The sequence below is a fragment of the Manacus vitellinus genome, unplaced genomic scaffold (genome assembly GCF_001715985.3).
Source record: "Manacus vitellinus isolate BGI_N305 unplaced genomic scaffold, ASM171598v3 scaffold_2_pilon, whole genome shotgun sequence".
NCBI classification, from domain to species: domain Eukaryota; kingdom Metazoa; phylum Chordata; class Aves; order Passeriformes; family Pipridae; genus Manacus; species Manacus vitellinus.
In genome coordinates this window covers 48,328,509-48,348,985 of record NW_021940208.1, presented here as the reverse complement: position 1 = coordinate 48,348,985, position 20,477 = coordinate 48,328,509, and the positions used below count along the sequence as shown (strand labels likewise).

Below are 20,477 nucleotides of genomic sequence, written 5' to 3'. Positions count from 1 at the left end.
ACCAAATCTTCATTTTGATTCACAAGGCAGATGTGCATACAGTTGAGCACACAAAATCGATCTGACAATGTTTTAATAAACACAGGTAGCTGCAATATCTGTTAATGCTGGACCATTTCAGGAAACAGTGCTCACACTACACTGATAGATCATGCTACACCAACTCTTCTGAACAGAAACGTGAAGTCCTCTCCCCACCCGTGCCCATGTCCAATTCGTCCCTTTCTCTAATTCTAATTCCCCAACATCAAAGTACAGGGATGGAGCTTAGAAAAACATCTCAGACAAAACTTCATCCCCCTTCCCCACTGCAGCTTCAGCAGGGAACAGGCAAAGAACTTAAGTGCTGCCTTTTTGCCTCGCAACATCATTGGCTGGTCTAATAAAAGATGCTGGGTTTTCCCTGTGAAACTTGCCTCAGTAGCTTATACCAGTTCTCTTCCTCTCAGCAAGTCTTGCCTTTAATATCTAGTGATATTATACAAAGAAAATAGACTGAAAATATGTGTATTAGCTCTTCAAACATTTATTTTTCCCCAATGGAAAAGGTCAGTGGGCTAGCGCATTAACCTCTTCATAGTACAATACACATTGCCTCGCACAGAGGCAGAAAAGCAGAAATCTTGTTCCAAGAGTACACTACTTTCTCTCTGACCCTATGAGGCAGTAACCTTCTATTGCCCACAGGAGTTTCTTCCTCGATGGCCTCTGAGACCTCCTTATAGCTGGCTCACACACTTTTGAAAATCACTCCTTAAGAGAACAGCCCACCTCCCTTTAAGCACCTGTTTGAGTAATTTCAGGAAATGTGTTCCTGACTCAGGCTAATCCTTCCTGGCTAGTCATCTTCCCTTTCCTTCCCAATTCACTATTATCCTTTAATTGTTGATTTGATCTCACATGTTCCAAGTCATCGGGGCTCCTTCCTCACTCCTGCACAGGACTGGTTCAGCAGGAATCCCTACGATAGTTAACACCTGGTAAGCCTCTTGTCAGTTTATGAGGGAACTCCATTTCAAGAAGAAACTGAAGGCAGTAGTTTTGGCTTAAAGAAGACAAGGGTTTACTCTTCTTTTATTAAGGTACAAAATTAAAGAATTTACTGCTGCTAGTGTAACCTAACAGTTATTCAGCGTTTTTACTCCTTTGCCCTCATTTAACCTTAGCCATGAAACTTGCTGGGGATGGAAGAAAAAAAAGCAAAGTAGCTGCATTTTCTTTCATCTTTCTTCTGGAAGTCAAACAAAACTACCAGCTGATGAATGTCCATTTGTACCACAGATGTTAATACAACACTAAACGAGACAAAAATGACCAATGCAGTTTGCAAGGCTCCCTGTGACGTACAGTCATTAGGCAACACTGAGACTGGCACTAACCTAAACTGGTTTTGCATACGCAGCCAATACATGTTTCAATTATTCATGTCAATGTTCTCATCATACACAGTTGGATTGAGTGTAACCGTGACCACATTCCACCAACCTTTACCAAAAATATAAATGGTCTGTAAAGTAAATACTAGCAACATACAAAGGAAAGATTTGAGATGAGTTCACAGATAATTTTACAATTTGTACTTGCAAGGTGAAGTACCTGTTATTAGCAGAATGTGTGGAGAGGCCGTCCAGCATATTAGAAAGATCAGTTTAAGCCATCATTTGGCTCGAATCACAACACATTCCAGGAACCCCATAAACAAAGACATGTGCAATGTTAACTTTCTCTTTTATGCTGACAGCTTTTTTCTGCCGTATAATGACCTTCCTGCACAGTGTGTGTTACCATAAAAAGAAACAGAGCCCAGTAAAATTAGAGGAACTGCTTAATATCAAAACGTTTTATCTGAGGAAGAAACCACTGCCAGTATAAATATAAAAAGCACAAGAATTAAAAAGTATTTGTTTTGCTGTCTCTTCTTTAAGTTTAGATTGTTCAAACAAACCTAGCTTGAGTTTTCAGTTACTCTGCACTAGATAGTCCTCCCAAAGGCTGAAACGGTACTCCAGAGAATGTGAACTTGGCTCCAATTTCAGACAATTTTCATCTTCTTTTTCTGACAAAGAGAAAAGTATTTGAATGCTTTGTCTGTAGCCAAGAATTTGGATATGAAAGGCACACCAGTAAACAAGTCACCAGAATGGGCCACCACTACGCAGACTGTAGAGCATGCTTGTTTTGAAAAAAAACTCCTCTGGCCCAAAAGACACTGTTTTATTTTACAAGCAGAATGCTAATGTGAGATTTTAGTTAGATTTTATCTCTCTCATCTAAGTACAAAAGAAAAGCTACATGCATTTTTGATAGACAGAGCCTAAGTCTGCTATTTTGTTTGTACGAAGAAAACTGAAAAGAAAGATAACACAAGAACCTCACAGCTTGGTAAAATGCTGCACCAAACTGAATTATTTTTTTAGTTTTATTTGAACTACTACAGAGAGCCAACAACCCTTATTCATAGCATATCGGCATTCCCAGAATGAAAAATGAAACTTTAAGAATGTCATTGTTTGTACCAAACGTACACTAGCTTCTACCATGGCAACTATCCCACAAAACCCTAGCAAGGCTAATCACAGTTTCCAAAGGTTTATTATCTTTTATCTCAGGGAGGCATTCAAACGCACTATGGCTGCCTGGCAGTTAAGGCAGATATTTTCCTCACCCAAAAGAGTTTTAATTTTAGCCTCACACATTTGGTGAAAATACATTTCTGAAAATCAGAGAACATGCCAGCCAAAAGCTCACACTGGCTCCAGTGTGGAGCTTCTTGCTCCACGAAGTGGCACATAAGCAGAACTGAGCAATAGCCCGGCGATGCCAGGGAGGCTTCACTGAGCACGCCAGTAAAGTCTCTTTAAGCTGGCCAGAAACCCAAGAGAAGGAAATGAGAGTGATTATATACAGCTGAGCAAGCACAGTACAGAGACTCCTAAATCAGTGATATGGTGTTCACTGCTGGTGTTCTGTGGTAAAAATGTTTACCATCTGTGTTACTCTCTCTTTGTTATGGACACTAATGGAGCCTTCAAACATAAAAGCATGGGGGTGGGGAACAAAAACACGATTAAGCCAAAGTACTTTAAAATCACTTTTAGCTGTATATTACATAAGGAAAGCCTGACACTAAATGAAAAATGGATCAAAACCAAAACACAAGCAGTTTTCAGGCTGAGCTCAATAGGGCTGCACAGCACTGGGTTACTCTGCCCTGGAGGTCTAGTTCTGAACTATCAGTCACAGACAAATCCTTTGGGTACTGAGAAGTGGCTCTAGTGGCTCTTCTAGCCTCTAGAAGTGGCTCACTCACAAGAGAGTGAGGTATATTCTAATAGCTGCTAGGGCTTTCAGCTCTACAGTGAGCATGCCTGTGGCAGTGAGTTTCCTAGGAAGCAACTGCACATGCACAAAGCTTTTCTGCAGAGGAACTTCTCTGCTGCTTGTCTCCTGCTGCGGAGAAGCCACAATGGCCTGGAGAGTATGACAGTCTGTAGTGAAGCCAAAAACTAATATATGCCATTCAGTTAGCAGTCTGTGCAAAAGCCAAGCATCTGACGTGCTCATGCGAGGCATCTCACACTGTCATACATGAAAATTAGTGGAAATCGCAACCTCCAGCCTGCCTTCCATCCCAGACATTCTTTTACTCTGCTCACCAAAACCTATATACAGAAAATGAGTTCAAACAGCCTGATATCTCCACTACAACCTCAAGCCATTGCCTTATAATATCTTCCCACAGTCTGTCCCTCCCTCGCTACACCCAGAGCAACACTGCAGGGGATCTGTGGTAACAGGAGTCCATCCTGCTTCCTTCAAGCCCATGGAAGACAGCTTGGCTCAGACTCCTCTACTTCTACTCAACATAACTAGCTATTGGAGTGCCTATTCTCCAACCCAGCACATCCACATTCTTTGCCCAGTTTCAATAGAGTTGTCCATAATTTGAGCCTAACTGCTCAACTCAGTACACGCACTCATTGCAGCTGCGCAATGCCACAAGATCATCTGTCAGTGAGAATAATCCTTGAGATGTTTCAGGTAAGTTGTTACATCTCTCATGTTACTGCTGCCAGTTCAACCATAATTCTAGTAGAGCAGGAGTGGAGTTTGTGAACAAAAAACCAAGCCAGCAAGAAGAAAATCAGAAGTAGAACAGCAGTTTGTTTCCTCTACAGCTGAAGAGGCCTCCCAGCGGTCTCATAATGCTGATGATGAAATTGGTGGCACCTGCCACATGACCAAACCCAAAATACTACATGGGTTTGAAAAATGCTTCAAGAACTGGCATGAAATTGGAAGAGCTTCTGCAGAGCTGACACATCTGAAAAGAATACAACTGGATCAATCTTGGACTCAAAATGCACCACTGCTAATGCATGGTCTCTGCAGATGAACCACTGAGGGTGGATCATTCAGTGATGTCTTGTGAAAACTCCTGAATACAACACCATTAGTGCATTCTGCTACACACCTCTGTGTCCACCACAAGTGTTCAGTCTTCTTCAGATTAGAAATGGAGCTTCTGACCTCTCCTTAACCGGATACTTCTCAGTGCAGTCATACAAGCTTGGGAAAAGAATGACTATTCTCCTTTACACTTGGTATTAGCACAGGCCTGGAATTGCTTGTCCCGATCTTCTCCATTTATATCACTTCTGTGTCACTGCCCAGGTGCCCCGGGGACACCCAGAAATTTGCAAAATCACTGAATACATCATCAAGATGTGGAGTTCATAGAGATATTCAAAAGCCAGTTGGACACAGCCCTGACCAGCCTGCTCTCATTGATCCTGCTTTGAAGGAGTGGGTGGTTCATTTTAATCTCAAACATTCTATGACTATGAGAGTCTTCTCTGGCCTCTCTGAGTGTATTTGTATGGTTACTCCACACGTAACATTGAATTTCTATTTGGCTATTGAAGACAAATTAGGAAACATTAATGTTCTGGGTTTTCATCTTGCTTGCAGCCTGGTGAAAAAGATTTTAAGGGTGAAGCAATTCTTTGCCTCTCTTGCATCTTGAGATGCTTCCTTTCAAAAGTTACCTTTCAATTTACAGGAAACCTGAGTCAGCATTTTATACCATAAACAAGGATATTTCCATTATCATGTACTCTTGTTCTAAGTCAATGTGTCAAAACCAGATTGTGGGACAGATACCTTTCAGAATGTAGCTGTGATTCTCTTGATGCAGTGTCCAGATTTGGCTTAGGTACAGCAAGCACATTGGGTTGTTCTGCTTGCTGAGTATTTGTTAAATGTTAACAGTGGGCTTGGAGCTTGCAAGGCTAAGGGAGGGCTTCCCTACAGCTCTTTTATAACCAAAAAGACAAACCTAGGGAGGAAAAGAAAACCAAAATAACAGAAAACCCTCACAAAAAAAACAAGGAACGCCCGAAGACTTGAAACAGAACACTAATGTATTTTAAAACTCAAACATCTTTGTTTTTCCTCATATGAAGACTGACGTCAAAGAAAGCAACAAGTGAAAATTTCTTCTGAGGGCATGTGAGGAGAAATCACTCTAAGGGTAGGGAGGAGGAGGAGGTAGTACTGGAAACATAGGACATTACCACAGCTTTCCTACCCACGGGGCTTTCTGGCCTTCCCATGTCCCACTCGGAGCTGCTGCTATGTCATATACACTGAAGCTCTTTGGTACAGGGGCAGTTTGTTTTCACTGTCCTTACAACAGTGTGGGCCTTTCCTTTTCATCCCCATTGCCCTGACCTCTCTTTTCTCCCTCCCTCCCCCCAGTCAAACAATTATCATTAGATGCAGGAAGAACCTTGTTGTGGTTCTGCTGTTCATAACACAATTTGCTATGCAAATACTTCCTGTGCATCCTGCCAACATGGCACCTCTCCAAGACATAAGACTGGTGTTTGGGAGATGGTCACACAAGCATACTTCCTACTACCACTGCTCTGTCCTTCACCTTCCTTTGCCTTACTGTGAAGCAAGGGCTCTAAATACCAAATAGCATGAATGAAATGGAGACTGCCCATTTGTGAGTAGTACCAGGATGAGTGCTTGCAGCAGCGTGCATTGCTATTCTTCAGATAAGCAGAAATGCACAGGATCTTTGTTAAAACATCATTAATGTAATTTTCAATGAAATTTACATGAGAGAATTTATAGGAAACTTTAGTTTCATAAAAACATTCAATAAACTGTCTGCTCCTGCATGATAAATTCCCCTGGTTACTTGCACAGAGCCTTAAATGAACACTGGAAAAAATTTGCAGAGCTTCAAAATACTGATTTGACATGCAATGAAGAAAATGGATAGACAAAGGAAAGACTTTTGTGTTACAAGAGTCCCTGGTATTCCCCGTCTATAATACTTATATGTTAACTCCATTAGCTGTATGACTTGCTGATGCATAGTAATTTTTCTAAAGTTCATTCTTATCCTCATCTTTCTCCTAAATGCTACTTACAGAAAAACATGAAAGTTAATGTCAGATTAATACTAATATCTCTCTTCTCAACTCATGTATCTTTCTAGCAAGAAAAAAACCCAACAAACCAAAACACAAGTATGCCTAAAAGAACCTGAAACAGGAAATGTACAAGAGAAGCAATCTGAGAAAAGATGGAGAAGTTAAATATGGCAGAAAAAACAAAGAAAGGATGACTAGAAAGAAGAAATTAAGTATCAGGAAAAAAGATTTGACATGGCATACAACAAAGGCTTTGGTAATGAAGACAGGAAGAATAAACTTCAAGTAGAAGGCAATAAATTCTATCAAACGAGACAACACAGAAGCAGACCATTTTAAAGACAGCATGGTTGAACACATTCTGGAGTTCATGAAAGGCATCCAGAAAGAGGAACTGAAACCAGTTTTAGTTAAGAGACAAATGCACGGTCAAGGGTTTCAGCTGTGGGCACAAAAAAGTATGAAACACATGAAGCGCATGATGACAGCACTTAGAGCCCCACACCGGTTTCCCACCTGCTTCAAAGAACCATTTGGTTTTGTTAAGTTTGACCTGGTCTGAGATATGGTCTGAGAGTTGGCCTTTCCCTCACTGATGGTCCTAGCAGTAGACATATTTTAGAGATATTTCAAAGACAGACAAAATGCAGTGAAACAAAAATGTCAAAAAATTAGTTATTCCATCAGTTCATGGATTTAATTTATATCCTACTGTTTACTCATCTTTTGTCATGTATCCTAGTGCTTTAACAATAGAAACACAAAATTCACTAAGTAATCTCTTTATCTGAACTTGGGCTACAACACATAGTAATTATGATCAGTGTGTAGCAATATTTTCAGTGTTTAGGACAGGAAGTGAGAAATCCGGAACACATCTAAAATTGCATTAGGGATTTGTGTAGACAGAAGGTAATTACACAAAGTGGACTTTGGCCAAGACTCACAGAATATGAAGCAATCTCAGAACCTTGTGGAAATTATCATGGGATCTTTAATGATAAGTGGGCTAAATCTTCGTTTAAATTGTCCTAGAAAGCATGTCTTCTCTAATAGCATGTTGTCCTTTTGCTACATGGAGTGACAGGACCATTGTATTCCAAAATTAGACACCCTGTCAAACTACAACACACAAGTAGAAAAAACAAAAACAAACAAACAAAAAGAAACCGCAAAGCACAGTCATTTAAAAAAATAGACCAGGAGAAGACATCTCAAGTGTTTCACATGCATAGAATTACTTGCTTCCCTCTCTAATTTATTTCAGGTTAGTAAGAGATCCCTTATTTTAGGTCAGTGCTATGACAATGGAAGTATGCCAATTTAACCTTCATTTTCTTAATTAGCATTTGACGAGAAGCCTGTCCTCTTCTACAAATATTTCCTTCCATAAGGAAGAATAACCTTGAACAGAAGACAAAACTAAGACAAGGAGAGGAGAAAAATGAAACTGAAGCTCCCAATATATTTACATGTCTTTAAAATATATTTATTTACATACACTTAAAATGTAAATAAAACAGATCTGAGTAAAAAAATCACTTCATCTCCCAGGAACAAGCACAGCACTATATCTGTATCCATAGCTACTCTGGAGAAAACCAACCAAAAGTCCTTCTTTTACATATGCTTCCTACCATGGACCATGGTCTCATGTAACTCCTTGTTTATCTAGTCTGGACACAAAAACGCCACGAAAAAGCAATCACAAGGCAGATGGCTGGTTTCACTAATCTGACCCTATTTCTTCCAAGTAAATCTAGTCTACAACAGTGCTGCCCCAAATAATCCACCATTCCTATAATACTTAGATTTGCATATTTAGGTTAGAAATGCCAGGCATTGCTGGATTAAGATCTTCCCCCCATAAAACAATGCTTTGTCATAAATTCTACCCCAAAGACCATCCTGATTCTTAAATGTCCACACACTGAAAACCTGTCTGGAAGCATGCTCACAAAACATTCTCACCAACGCTCACCTCTACAACTGTAATGCATTTTACTCTACTTAAACCTGACCATAAAGAGTGACAAATGCAAAGATTCTTTTGTAGCCGCCCCCATGATAACAGATGACAAGATGCAGCACAAGCTTCATCTCTTGCTAATTAAACGAATCAATTAAGAGACTATTGTTGCAACTGTGTAACTGCTGTTCTATAGTGGCAATAACAACCCCACGGGGAGGTCTTTTACTACATTAAAATGCTGTCCTCCACAACTCCATTTGATATTATTAGAAACAGTTATTTGCGTCTTGCTGTCATATTAGTAGCAAAGGCAAATTATGGAAATATGCAGACCAGAATGGTCCCAGTATGAGATCAGGTTTGGTTTTCAACCTCCAAGGGAACAATTGCTGAAATTCCAAAGTTCCCTAAAGTTCTTTAATGGAACTGATAAATCTATCAGCACAGCATCCATTTAGATTCTAGGTAAGGGTCACATATTTGCATACTTTCCTGCTAAGCTGATACAATTCAACTAGATAAATTATCATATTAAGTTTACCCTCCTGAGTTAAACTGATGGAGTTCAAAATTGTTTTCGATGGTTGTCATTAATCGCTGTTACATCCTAAATGCTCACTTTGAAATCTAATTGTGCTGGTGTACCAAGGGTCATATTAATAGCATTTTTAATGTTAAATCTTTGTAAAACATGTTTATTTTACTGATATTACCATCAAAGCCTAAAAGACTAATAAGAAAGAAAGTAAATTTATTATCAATAAAAACTTCATTTAAAATTTACATTCAGAGACTTTAAATTAGCTTTACTAGCTTCATCATGCCTTTGTCATTAAGACTCCTGGTTAAGCTTCAAAGCCATATAAATTAATACTTCCTAAACATTTTGGGTATATGCCAAAGTTGGAGACATCAGAAAGCTGTTTAAAAACATGGGCTACATGTATGTTTCTTACTTGGCAGTAGACATCTTCATAACAAAATGTTCATCTTCACTATGAGGTGACAGTCTTGATACAGTTAAAAACAACTAGAACAACAATACTTCTTTGGCCAAATAAAACAACTAATAATCATTTCAACACTGGTGAATCATAGTCTACCAAAGGAAATCAATTGAGTTACCTTTTGATAAGCTGTCCACTCGTGATCTGAGAAGTAATAGGCTAACCAACTAAGTTCAGTCCTTGTCCTTCAAGTGTTACTGAGCTCAGTAAGAAAGAAACTTGTCAAATGAGGTATGCAAAATCAAAATCCTTCTTTTCCATTTGCTTATCTCTGAGGGATAAGGGGCATCATTTATTATAAACAAAGACTACTACAGATCACACACATGCTACGGCATCCATCAACATTAAGGACTTCGAGTGTTTTCTTATTTCTCTTTCCAAAGGAATCCTGAGCAAGATTTCCAAAATAATCCTAAGTGATTTTAGGGACACGGCTTTTGGTAACGCCAGGATTTCTAAATCTCTCAGGTGTTTCTGAGTTTTCCTCCAATGGACAGTTTTGACACATTCACTATACCTTCTGCTTTAAACATGCAAATATATAACAATTGGAATGGGAACAGCATGTGTAGCTGTGTGGCTGCACCTGATCATTCACATCCTATGAACTGCAACAATTCTCAGTGTCAAGTCCTAATGACAGTCACTACTTTCACAAGTGAAATCCTTGTAGCATGAATTATCCACTTTCCACAGAATACTGCAGCACCTTGTTGCCAGGCTCAGGATTCTCATTGCCCATGTTCAAAAGGGACTAGAGGAAGTTAATTATTTTAGAAGCAACTTCATGTTTTTCCTGGTGACACCTTCTGCACTACTGAAATGCCACTGACAACAGCTCTAATACTAGAAGGACTGTGAATCACAGTTCCTCTGAAAATGGATGAAAAGAAAAAAAACCCGCCTGTACAACAGTACAATTCCCTTTAGATCAGCAGGGACCATAATCTTAAGACTTGTAAAAAGGGAGAGTAAAAGAACCATTTAAAAAAAGACATTAGGTTGCAAAATAAACACCTACCAGACTATATTTATTTTCTTGTGGTTAATACTCTACATATTTCAATAAATACCACCTTTGTAACCTCTGGAGGTTTTCAACCAATGTTTGAAAGTCTGCATAAATCTTCAGTATCTAGTTTCAGAAATAGTCATATACAGAAAGAAAAGCATAAAGAAAGAACTGCAATGATTTGTAAGGGTGAAAGAAACAGGTTGTGAAACATTTGTCTTTGTAAACTACATTAGACTCATACAGTCTAAGCTTTGTAAGAATGCAAGGAGAAGAAAAAGGAGGAGGAAGCTGTCTGAAAGCTGAGATTACAGACAAACTGAAGATTTTCAGGACGATTTGTAAGCCTCAGTAATGGGACAAAAAGTTGGAAGCTTGCTATTGGAGCAAAAGCAAAGTCATGGCAAGAGGGAGCAGAAAGGAGAATCAGCAGTGAGAAGAAAAGTTAGTATACTGGCCTGTAGGTCCTAAGATTACCTTAGATATATAACTGATGAAAATGCAGTAAGAGAAGAAGCAAAGGCAAAGATTTTGAGGAATGCCTTTAGGTAAAGCTCTCCATGTCTGACCAACTTCTTGAACAGCATACACAGCTAAACCCTAATTATGTATGAAACATCCCTTTGCCAATCTACCTGGAAGCAGCCAAAAAACAATCAAAAAGTCACTAAGTGTGATGACTACTGTACCAAAATGCATGCCAGCGATGCTAAAAGCATGGCCAGGGCTCGGCAGAGACTAGTTTTCCTAAATCCAGTGTTCTTGACCTGGAATTTGCAGATCTGGTCACAGTGGTGGGTTCTCAGGACTATTTTAAGTGGGTCTGTAAAAAGGCTGAAGAAAAGCAAGTATAGCATCAACAGTCTAACAGTAATCATAAGCTACCAGAGCAAAACTTCAAATGTTTTGTAGATCAAAGGTGGCAAAAAGCACTCCATCAAGGATGAGACTAAAGCAACAAAAAAACCTCCAATGAGACATGAACCAAGAAAACTGTGCTAGGAAACTCAGAAAGCACCTAAAGAGGAACTGATTCTTAGGCCAGAGCACCATGTGGGTTTGTATATTGTGTTCCCCACTGAAGGAACATTAACTGATATACTGAGCAACATGACCAGCATGTCACCTACATGTTCTTTCACTGTTCCCCAAAGGAAAAAAAGTGCTTATATTGCTGCTCTGATATTAGAGAAGATCAAAGAAATAGTACAAATGATGAGCAGAGGATAAGGACTGCCTCTTTTGAAGAAAGTGTTCTCCTGGGCCAGCAAAGCATTGCTGTCAAGCATGGCCTGCAGCCCAAAGCTGACAATGGCATTACAGATGTGATGGAGCCAGGCTGCTCACTATCTGAACATACACAACTTCTTTATTTGAAATTCTACACAGAGGCCATTACACACAGTTTAGAACACATTAAATGCTTCCACAATAATCTGCAGTTCTCTATATATTCGCAGTTTTCTTAGTGATAAAGGTTGCCCGCCCAGGCATGTTCCATTGCCGAAATCCAGCTGTGAGCCTTGAATAACCAGCAAATGACTAGGGCCAGCAAAAAACATTTATCTCATGTAAGAGAACAGAAGGTGGAATGAAAAGACAGAAGACACAACAAACTGGAGGCTAACTAGATAGACAGGAATGAAGGGTGAACTTTGGTCCTCTGAAGAAAGTACTCAAACATACAGTTTTTTGAATCACAGAACATGAAGCAGAAGCTCTGTGCAGAGAACTTAGTATAGCTTTATGTATTTATTTAATATAGTTCTTTACATCTAGAGAACAAATCATGAGGAGCAGCTGAGGAAGCTGGGGGTTGTTTAGCCTGGACAAAAGAAGGCTCAGGGGGGCCTTCTCACTCTCTACAACTATCTGAGTAGCCAAGTGGGTGTCGGTCTCTTCTCCCAGGTAACAAGGGATGAGAGGAAACAGCCTCAAATTGCACCAGGGGAGGTTTAAATTGGATATTATGAAAACTTTTTTCATGGAAAGGGCTGTCAAGCATTGAGCAGCTGTCCAGGGAAGTGGTGCAGTCACCATCCCTGCAGGTAGGGACATGTAGATGTGGCACTTGGGGACATTGTTTAGTAGTGGACTTGGTAGTGCTGGATTAATGGTTGGAATCAATGATCTTGGAGAACTTTTTACAACCTAAACAATGATGTGATTCTATGTTTTTGATAAACCTACTTCTGTGAGCTGCCTACACATACAAGACAACTCATAAAAGACGTGTGTTCTGTCCTCTTGCCTTTGGGCACAGTTTTGGACATTAATCTAAAGCATGTACTATCTTGTTTCCTTTTTCTGTGTACAATATATAACACAATCAGATTCCTCAGTATTATGGTAATGCTATTAATAAATACAATATCTAAATATCTAAGTTTAGGGTAAAGTGGCAAAATAGCAGGACTCCCTCAGCACATCATATCTAGTAACATTCATCAGAGGGGACAAATGAGTAAAAACTCATGTAAAATCTCAGTTACATCAATAACCCAGGATCTGCTCTGAAATAATTTAATCAGGACTCAATATTATTATCACAAAAAAATTATGCCAAACCAGTGCAGTTTCCCATTCAACACTGTACTTCTTACAGCTACAAGTTGGTCGCTCCTCAGGCAGTAACATCCTTATACATCCTTCGAAAGCATGAGTCCCTATCCTATCTGAGACTCACAACTCTCTGTCAAAAAACTATTTGGAGGAAATAAGCTATCTAATGCCACTACAGTTTGGAGAGAAATGCTCAAGTAGGAATTAATTTCTACTCATGATCAGAAACAAACAGAAACATTATTACAAATCCATATAGACCCCCAAATGATGCTAACAGTGTGCACTCAGTGCTGGGGAAAGCAACATGATTTTTCCTGTTCTCCTCTAGAATAACAGAAATATGCTGTTACCCTAACAGAAACATTTGTCCTACTGTCCAGATGTTTATCATATGCTATGCAGCAGAACTCACACTACACTGTTGTCTTTCATCTGCAATGGACAGTTTTCTCTGTCCTCCACCTAACTAACTGGGACAGCAAGGATATTTCTAACAGAGAAGCACAACTTTCACTTCCCCTCAGAGTGTCAACTGCCTTGCTGAAGCAGAGGGTTGTGTTTTATCAAAATCCAGTAGCAGAGTTGTTTTTACCATAAAATGTCAAAAAATCAAGTGAAGCCACTTATTGAAGCTGATGCCTTCCTGACAAGCCAAGCAAGCTGTGCTCCTTATCAGCTGGTTCTAAAAATACATTCTGCTGGACAGGCCAGCAGTCTGTACACTCAGTAATGTCATGCTGCCTGCTACCACTGGAGTGCCATCAACATTTGTCCTGATCAAAAGGAACGCAGAATGCTCAAAGCTATCCTTAAGGTTTACTACTATGAAAAAAGAGTAGAGAAGTAATTTTGCAAGCTGTTTATTATGTTGATAACACTACATCATCATCATAATAATGAGCAATCAAGAGTCTTTTGCTGTTAAATATTCCTTTCAAACACTTACTATGTTGACTGTACTTAGCAAGGGTTTAGTGAGATATGTAATGGTGAACTCAAAATGTATTTCTAGGGCCTTCATTAAGATGACATTTTCTTTGTTTGAACATTTACATTTGTATATGTGTACACATACACACACAGGTACATACATAGAGACTGTGCAGCAATCTGTAGGAGATATCATTGTATCCTTCTCCCCATTACCTAAGCTGAGTGTATTAAGTTTACATCAGAAGACTAGAAGGATGTTAAACAAGTAAAGGACAAACTAAATAGCAAATAGAGGAAAGGAGGCCATTAGGCTAGAGGAACTGACAGAAGCACAGGTGCAGACTCTGCTTTGGATTCTATGGGAAAACTGGTATTGGGGCAAACCCTGGGAAGCAGACTTCATTACTGCTTCTCTGCCCTGCTCGCTGAAGCTCTCTCTAGGTTTGATCAGCAAGACACGGGCATAATTTATATTAAATAAAAAAATTACAGACAGAATACTAAAGGCTTTTCTGTTTAGTCCTCCTGAGAATTTTAGTTGTAATCACATACTTGATTTCCCCAAATAATTAGGATTCAATAAACACACATGAGCTAGTCAGTAAGATCTAACATATATTACAATCCCTTAGCTGTTTCATCATCTTTTTTTTTTAAAGCTAAAAGCACATCAATTCTATTTCCTCTTTTATAAGCTTTTCCTGCTACAAAAGGCTCAGAACACAAGTTCTAGTCTGTAAGTAAGACTTAGGGGCACTTCTAATAAATGAATACAAAATATTTGCATAGCTAACTTAACAACAAATTTAATTTTTAATGTCACTAAATACACAATTCAGAATTTTCCCTGCAACAGTACCCAGTTACAGAGGAACCAATTAAAATCTATTCAGTATTAACAAGTTGCATTTGTGTTTATATCTTATCTACTTGGAGTAATTATTTTATTCTCACACAAAGACTATCCAATCAGTAACCTGGTAGCAATCTCACATATCCAGGTTGCAACTCCAGAGCTGAAGCATCATTATAAATACAACAGTGCAGAACAAAACTTTTGTTTTATGTCTTTATGTAACTGTCATTCTGCCTGAGACTAAGACAAATAAATAATATGCATATATATAGAGATCTATTATAGAAGTAAAAAAATATTGGGGCATTTTTCATTTCTAAAAACCAATATGCAAGGTATGTAAAAACATACATGCAAGGTATTCTTGTTATGTTTACCCTTACCATGTTACACCTTACAAAAAATGGCTTTGTAGGACTTGTAGAAGAACTAATAACAAGTCAGTAGAATGAAAGTATGATCACATGCAATCTTAATCTACTTTTGTTGAAAACATATAGTGCACAAAGATGGTAGGTCCTGCAGCAGGCAGAACAACTTACTTTAGAGGATACTTCAATTTTATTTCCTTTTCAGAACTACTTTTAGTGCACATGGAACTTGGAAAAATTCAATGACTGCATTTTAATCATGCAAATCATGGAACTGGAAGTTGCTTCAATCACATGTATGTTTATAAGCATCCATAACCTAATGCAAAACTTCAGTTTCTATATTATACATGACTGCTCCAGACAATAATTTTATTAGCAAATTCTGTCTAATGGTATAAAACCTGATCTGGATTTTAGGCGAACTTCTATCCAGTAAACAAAATCTAGAAGAACTGCAGAGCTACCAAATCTAGTTAGAGTGAGAAAAGAATAGAACACTTTTCATTATTAATTAGTCTTTTCATAAGACAGTTACTGATCCACCTCTGGGATATAAAAGTATGTGATACAGTGAAGCAATAGAGATCACACAGTTGAGGTGGTGAGGAAGAATGGGATTTACACTGATGCAGATCAAACCTCAGTATATTGCAATAAGCTTACAAGTCTACAACCCCGTTATTTTTAAATCCCTTCCAAATGAAACAGATGCAGACTTGCATCAATGGAAATGTGGAACACAGATACTGTGCACTGTGCCCTGGAAGTTATCTTCAGATATTTGCCTACATTCACTTGTTGAGCTCAGAATAATTACACATAATACTAACCAGCAGAAATACATGTGTAAATGTGCTACCAGTGTAACTTACCTATTTTCTGCTTACATTATATTCTTCTACCAATATAACTCTTGACAATAGTTATTAAAAGCTTACCACTGTGCCTAGAAACTGAATGTTTGTCTCTCCAGAGGCATTCCGAGAAATGCGCTGAAAAACACAAATGTAAGAACTGATTAAAGCATCTCCAGAATTTGTAACCATTCCATTTTATGACATCACCACCATAAAAAATAATTGAATACACAAATAATTTCCTTCAACAGAAGTACTAGAAACCTAAATCATACTTCATCTCAGATTTTGGTTTGAGTTCAGTCAACTCAGTAAAATTTATTTTTGAAGAACAATGAAAGCAAATATGTCAAAGTACAACACAGTAAAACCTTGGGCTCAAATGCCATGAATAATGAGGCTTCTGCCATCTCCAAACGTCTGTAATTCTGTATTCATGATACCCACATTTAGTATTATCTTCATTCTCTCCTAATGAGAGACATTTTAATCTCTTTTTAAAATGCAAACCTCCAATGATGCTACTTTGAAAACAGAAAAAAAAATGACCTTATGAAATGTCTGGTCACCTACTGTGGTTCAAGAGTTGATTGAAGTTATTAAACAGTCTTCAAATATTACATTGTCAATAAGCCACAAGACAATGCAAGAGAAAATACGTTACTGATTTCACACAGCATTAAACATAATTTAAATATGGAAAATGTATAAAGAACTCTTTCTTTATGTGAATTGTTTCCTCCTTCAATGTAAAAAGTGGGCATTTTTTCAATTTTCTTCCCACTGTTTAAACTACAGCACATATAGTCCTTAGTCATGGAACGCAGCCCTAATCTTACACAATGCCAGGCATACATACAAGTACCAAAGCATAGATCTGAGAAGAGTATAATTGCAAACAAAGAGCTGCACAGAAATCTTCAGCATTTTAAAGACAACAAATCATAAGAACAGGGCTGCAAATAATCTTGAGTGATCGTCTAGCCTGGAACCCCTAGCAGAAGCAAAACAACCAGTGTCACTGCCAAATGATATGTGTCTAATCCATTTTTAAAATCTTTCAATTGCAGAGATTTCACTATCTCCCTAAGCAATTTATCCCAGTGTTCCTTCATGTTTACCATTAGTAAGTTTTTTCCTAATAGTTGACTAAAATAACGCTGAGTTCAACTTTATTACGCACATTAATTCTCCTCTTTTTCATCGCAGACGGGAAACACAGATTATTCCCTTCCTCTTTACAGCTACCTACAGGTATATGAAGAACCATTATCATGGCTCCCCTAAGTTGTCTTCTCTAGACCCAATGAGAAAGTGCTAGCTATACAACAATAGCTAGATATCCCCCAAAACAATTTTAATAGCAATAAATTAAATTCTGGTCCCTTTTCACTACTGGTGCATGTTCCTCAGCTACATGTTATGAAGTAATAATTACTAGAGCCCAAACATGCTTATTTTTTTACTTAATAGGTCACACACTGACATTGCAATCTGTACAATCATATGAAAACAAAGGGTGATGTGCCAAAGCCTGACATATTTCAACAATAATGATTAATGGAATGGAAAATATGGGAAATAAAATTTCATACAAAACCTGACGTTTACTTTTATAAAGGAAACAGGAATATACACTTTTCCCACAGTCTGGGATAAACACAATCAGGTTTTGGAAACCACAAAGAAGAACAAAGTGTCGGCTGCCTACAATGAATGAACCGCATGCCAAAACAAACAAGTCCCAACCACTTGATAAGCTGTCAGAAAATGGCAAGCCGAAAAAAATTAAAGGATTTAATTTCTTTTTTTCCTGGAATGCCCTCCACCCTCGTTAGAGTTCTGTCACTTATTGTGCTACCCTTTTGTCTGCTTTCAAGGGTCATTAGAAACCTTTTCATGTCCTAATAAAAATTCCATTTTTTTTGGCTAATCTCCCTGTCATACAGAAAAACACAACTTAAAAAACGAAACAAAACAACAAGAAAAACAGAGCCCTTTATTCATTTTCTTTAAAGGCTTTCAGAGTAAAGCCAGGTATCTTGACAACTCAACTTTTTTTTTTACAACTGAAAAGCAAACCATTATAGTATTTCCTCACACAGATTCTCTTTAAATGCAACCAAATAAGCTAGCATTGCAATAATGAAGCCCTTTCAAAAATAAGTTAATAAAGCCAAATATATATGTACATCACGAAGGCACCTTGTAAAGCCTCAGTCTCAGGACAAGACAAAGATATGAGCAGTGTTTTTCCTGCTCTGATGCTGTTGGAGCACACTGGTATCACAGGATAGTAAATCCTCACTGCTACTGTTTGCTGTGTCCAAAATACAAAGCATTACATTCAGTTGTCAATTGCATTAAGAGTCAGTATAAGTGCTAAAATCCATCTCTTAAATTAATATCCAGTGAGGGGAGGAGGAAAATAACTGAGAAGGTGACAAAAATAGTTAACAGAGGAGAAAAAGAAAATTTCCCTTCTGGGTATATGTAAAAAACAAAAACAAGAAAGAAAGGTAGAGAAATTCTCCAAGTCACAAAACATATGTTACATCAAGACCAAAAAGAGAACTGCCAGGTTTTTGAGAACTGTGCTACAAAAGAAGTCAGCACATTATCATAATTAATGTTTCAAATTACAGTTGTAAATAAATTTCAGCTATTAGATGTGATTAGATTTTTTTGAAGCATACTGAAGAGTTTTTTCTGTTCCACTGGTGGGCTAGTGTTTCTGGGATGTGTAAATGTAATTGATGTTTTATAGAAAATGAAAGGACATGATTAACAATTATTCTTTTATTTTCTGCCTCTTCAGAAAAAGGACTAGTCTCCAGTTTCTCCTGTAAAGTTAGATATATACATATTCTATACCTCATAGTAGATGGTTTCATATTGCATGTGATAGCACCAAAGTAATCAAATAGAGGTAACAATAGAGAATAGCTAATTATACATATTGTCATTGCTTTCCAAATAAATTGCACATTATTTGCTAGAAGGTTTACAACAAAAAGGCAAGGAAAGTCTACCATTTGTTCAAAGACAAAACTTTACCTTGTGTTTACCTAACAATACAGTAAAAATTACATTCTTGACATAAATTATGTGATCTTAGAAATAACCAAGGCTTTTCTAGTCAATTCAACTGACAGAGCTTCAGACTAACTTAATTACTATCATATGAGTTAAAAGTATATTTTTTCCTATGAGAAAGTAACAAGCTAACTCAAATATGAAAAAAAATCACAACTTCAAGAAAATCGATCTGCAGTCTCAAAGCTGTCAAACAGGTATGACTGTTATATAAATATTATATGTATTTTTACACACACAGGTTACAGTATGTTATACTGCACATGCCATGTATATACAAACAAAATCATTATGCACTCATGTAAAAACAGACAAGTGCATTACAATCATATAAAATGTATTTGATTTTCCTTCTCTATCTTGTGTATGCTATACCATACTTATTTCACAAATAATCATTTTAATCTATAAATCCCAGCAAATTACCAGAGGTCAGTGTGATATGACTTTAAATTCTTCTGCTTTGCCATAGAAAATTATTTCCACTTAGTTGGGTATCAATGATCTATTCATCATAAGATGCAGTAGGGTTACAATCAGCTTTGCATTAAGCCTCCCGTAGCTGAGCACTTGCAGATAAAAATGATAACAACCTTTACATGAAAAAGGATAAAGCTCAGCTCAAAACATAAAATATGTATTACTGAAAGACATTCTAAACTGACAGACGTTATTAGACAACAATAAGATCTTAGAATATTTTCCCACAAATCTTCTGGTATCTCAGGCTCTCCAGGCTACTAGAAGTGAGCAGCTGCAGAGGAGGAAGGATACAAAACCAAAGAAACTCCAGCAGACCAAAAGCAGTTTTCTTGCCTTGTTTACAAATGAAAAGGTGATGTGTGAAGTCAGAATGAATATGAGCTGGCAAAGGCAATCATATATATCTCTATTTAAGTTTCTCAGACCCATTCATCTTGAAAAAGTAAAGCTGGAGACCATTTCTTACAGAAAACTTACAGCTTCTCACTCAACGTTTTTTGTGACTTTTTCAAGCTATGGCATGACTACATTAATAGTTGGACAAGACATAGCAAACTATACAGAACCAAAACCAAAATAACAAGCCCAGAAAATCTATAGATAGGCTATAGATAAAATTTGAATGAAACACTGGTAGTTTCCCAGCATGGTGCTGTTTTTCAGAATGCAGAATTTCTTGCAGCCCAGCCCTATTGCTTCATTTCAACTGTTTGCTAACAGACATTCTGAACATCTTATGCCATGAATTTCAAATGGAGAATGCTATCCACTTTTTGGCCAATACTTATAATTCTTGAAAACTCAACCTAGCAAAACACAGGCTAGAATCATCCTCAGACAGGTTTAATTAAAAAACAAATTATTCCCACA

General features: G+C 37.7%; 1 protein-coding gene across 1 annotated transcript in view; it reads right to left on the bottom strand.

Annotated features, from left to right (window-relative positions):
• Positions 1 to 20,477, bottom strand: part of PCCA (propionyl-CoA carboxylase subunit alpha) — a 270,550-nt gene that overhangs the window by 41,525 nt on the left and 208,548 nt on the right. The window contains exon 20 of the mRNA XM_029960846.1: positions 16,110 to 16,163. Within this exon, the coding sequence (XP_029816706.1) occupies positions 16,110 to 16,163 (54 nt within the window). The remainder of the gene's footprint in view (positions 1 to 16,109; positions 16,164 to 20,477) is intronic.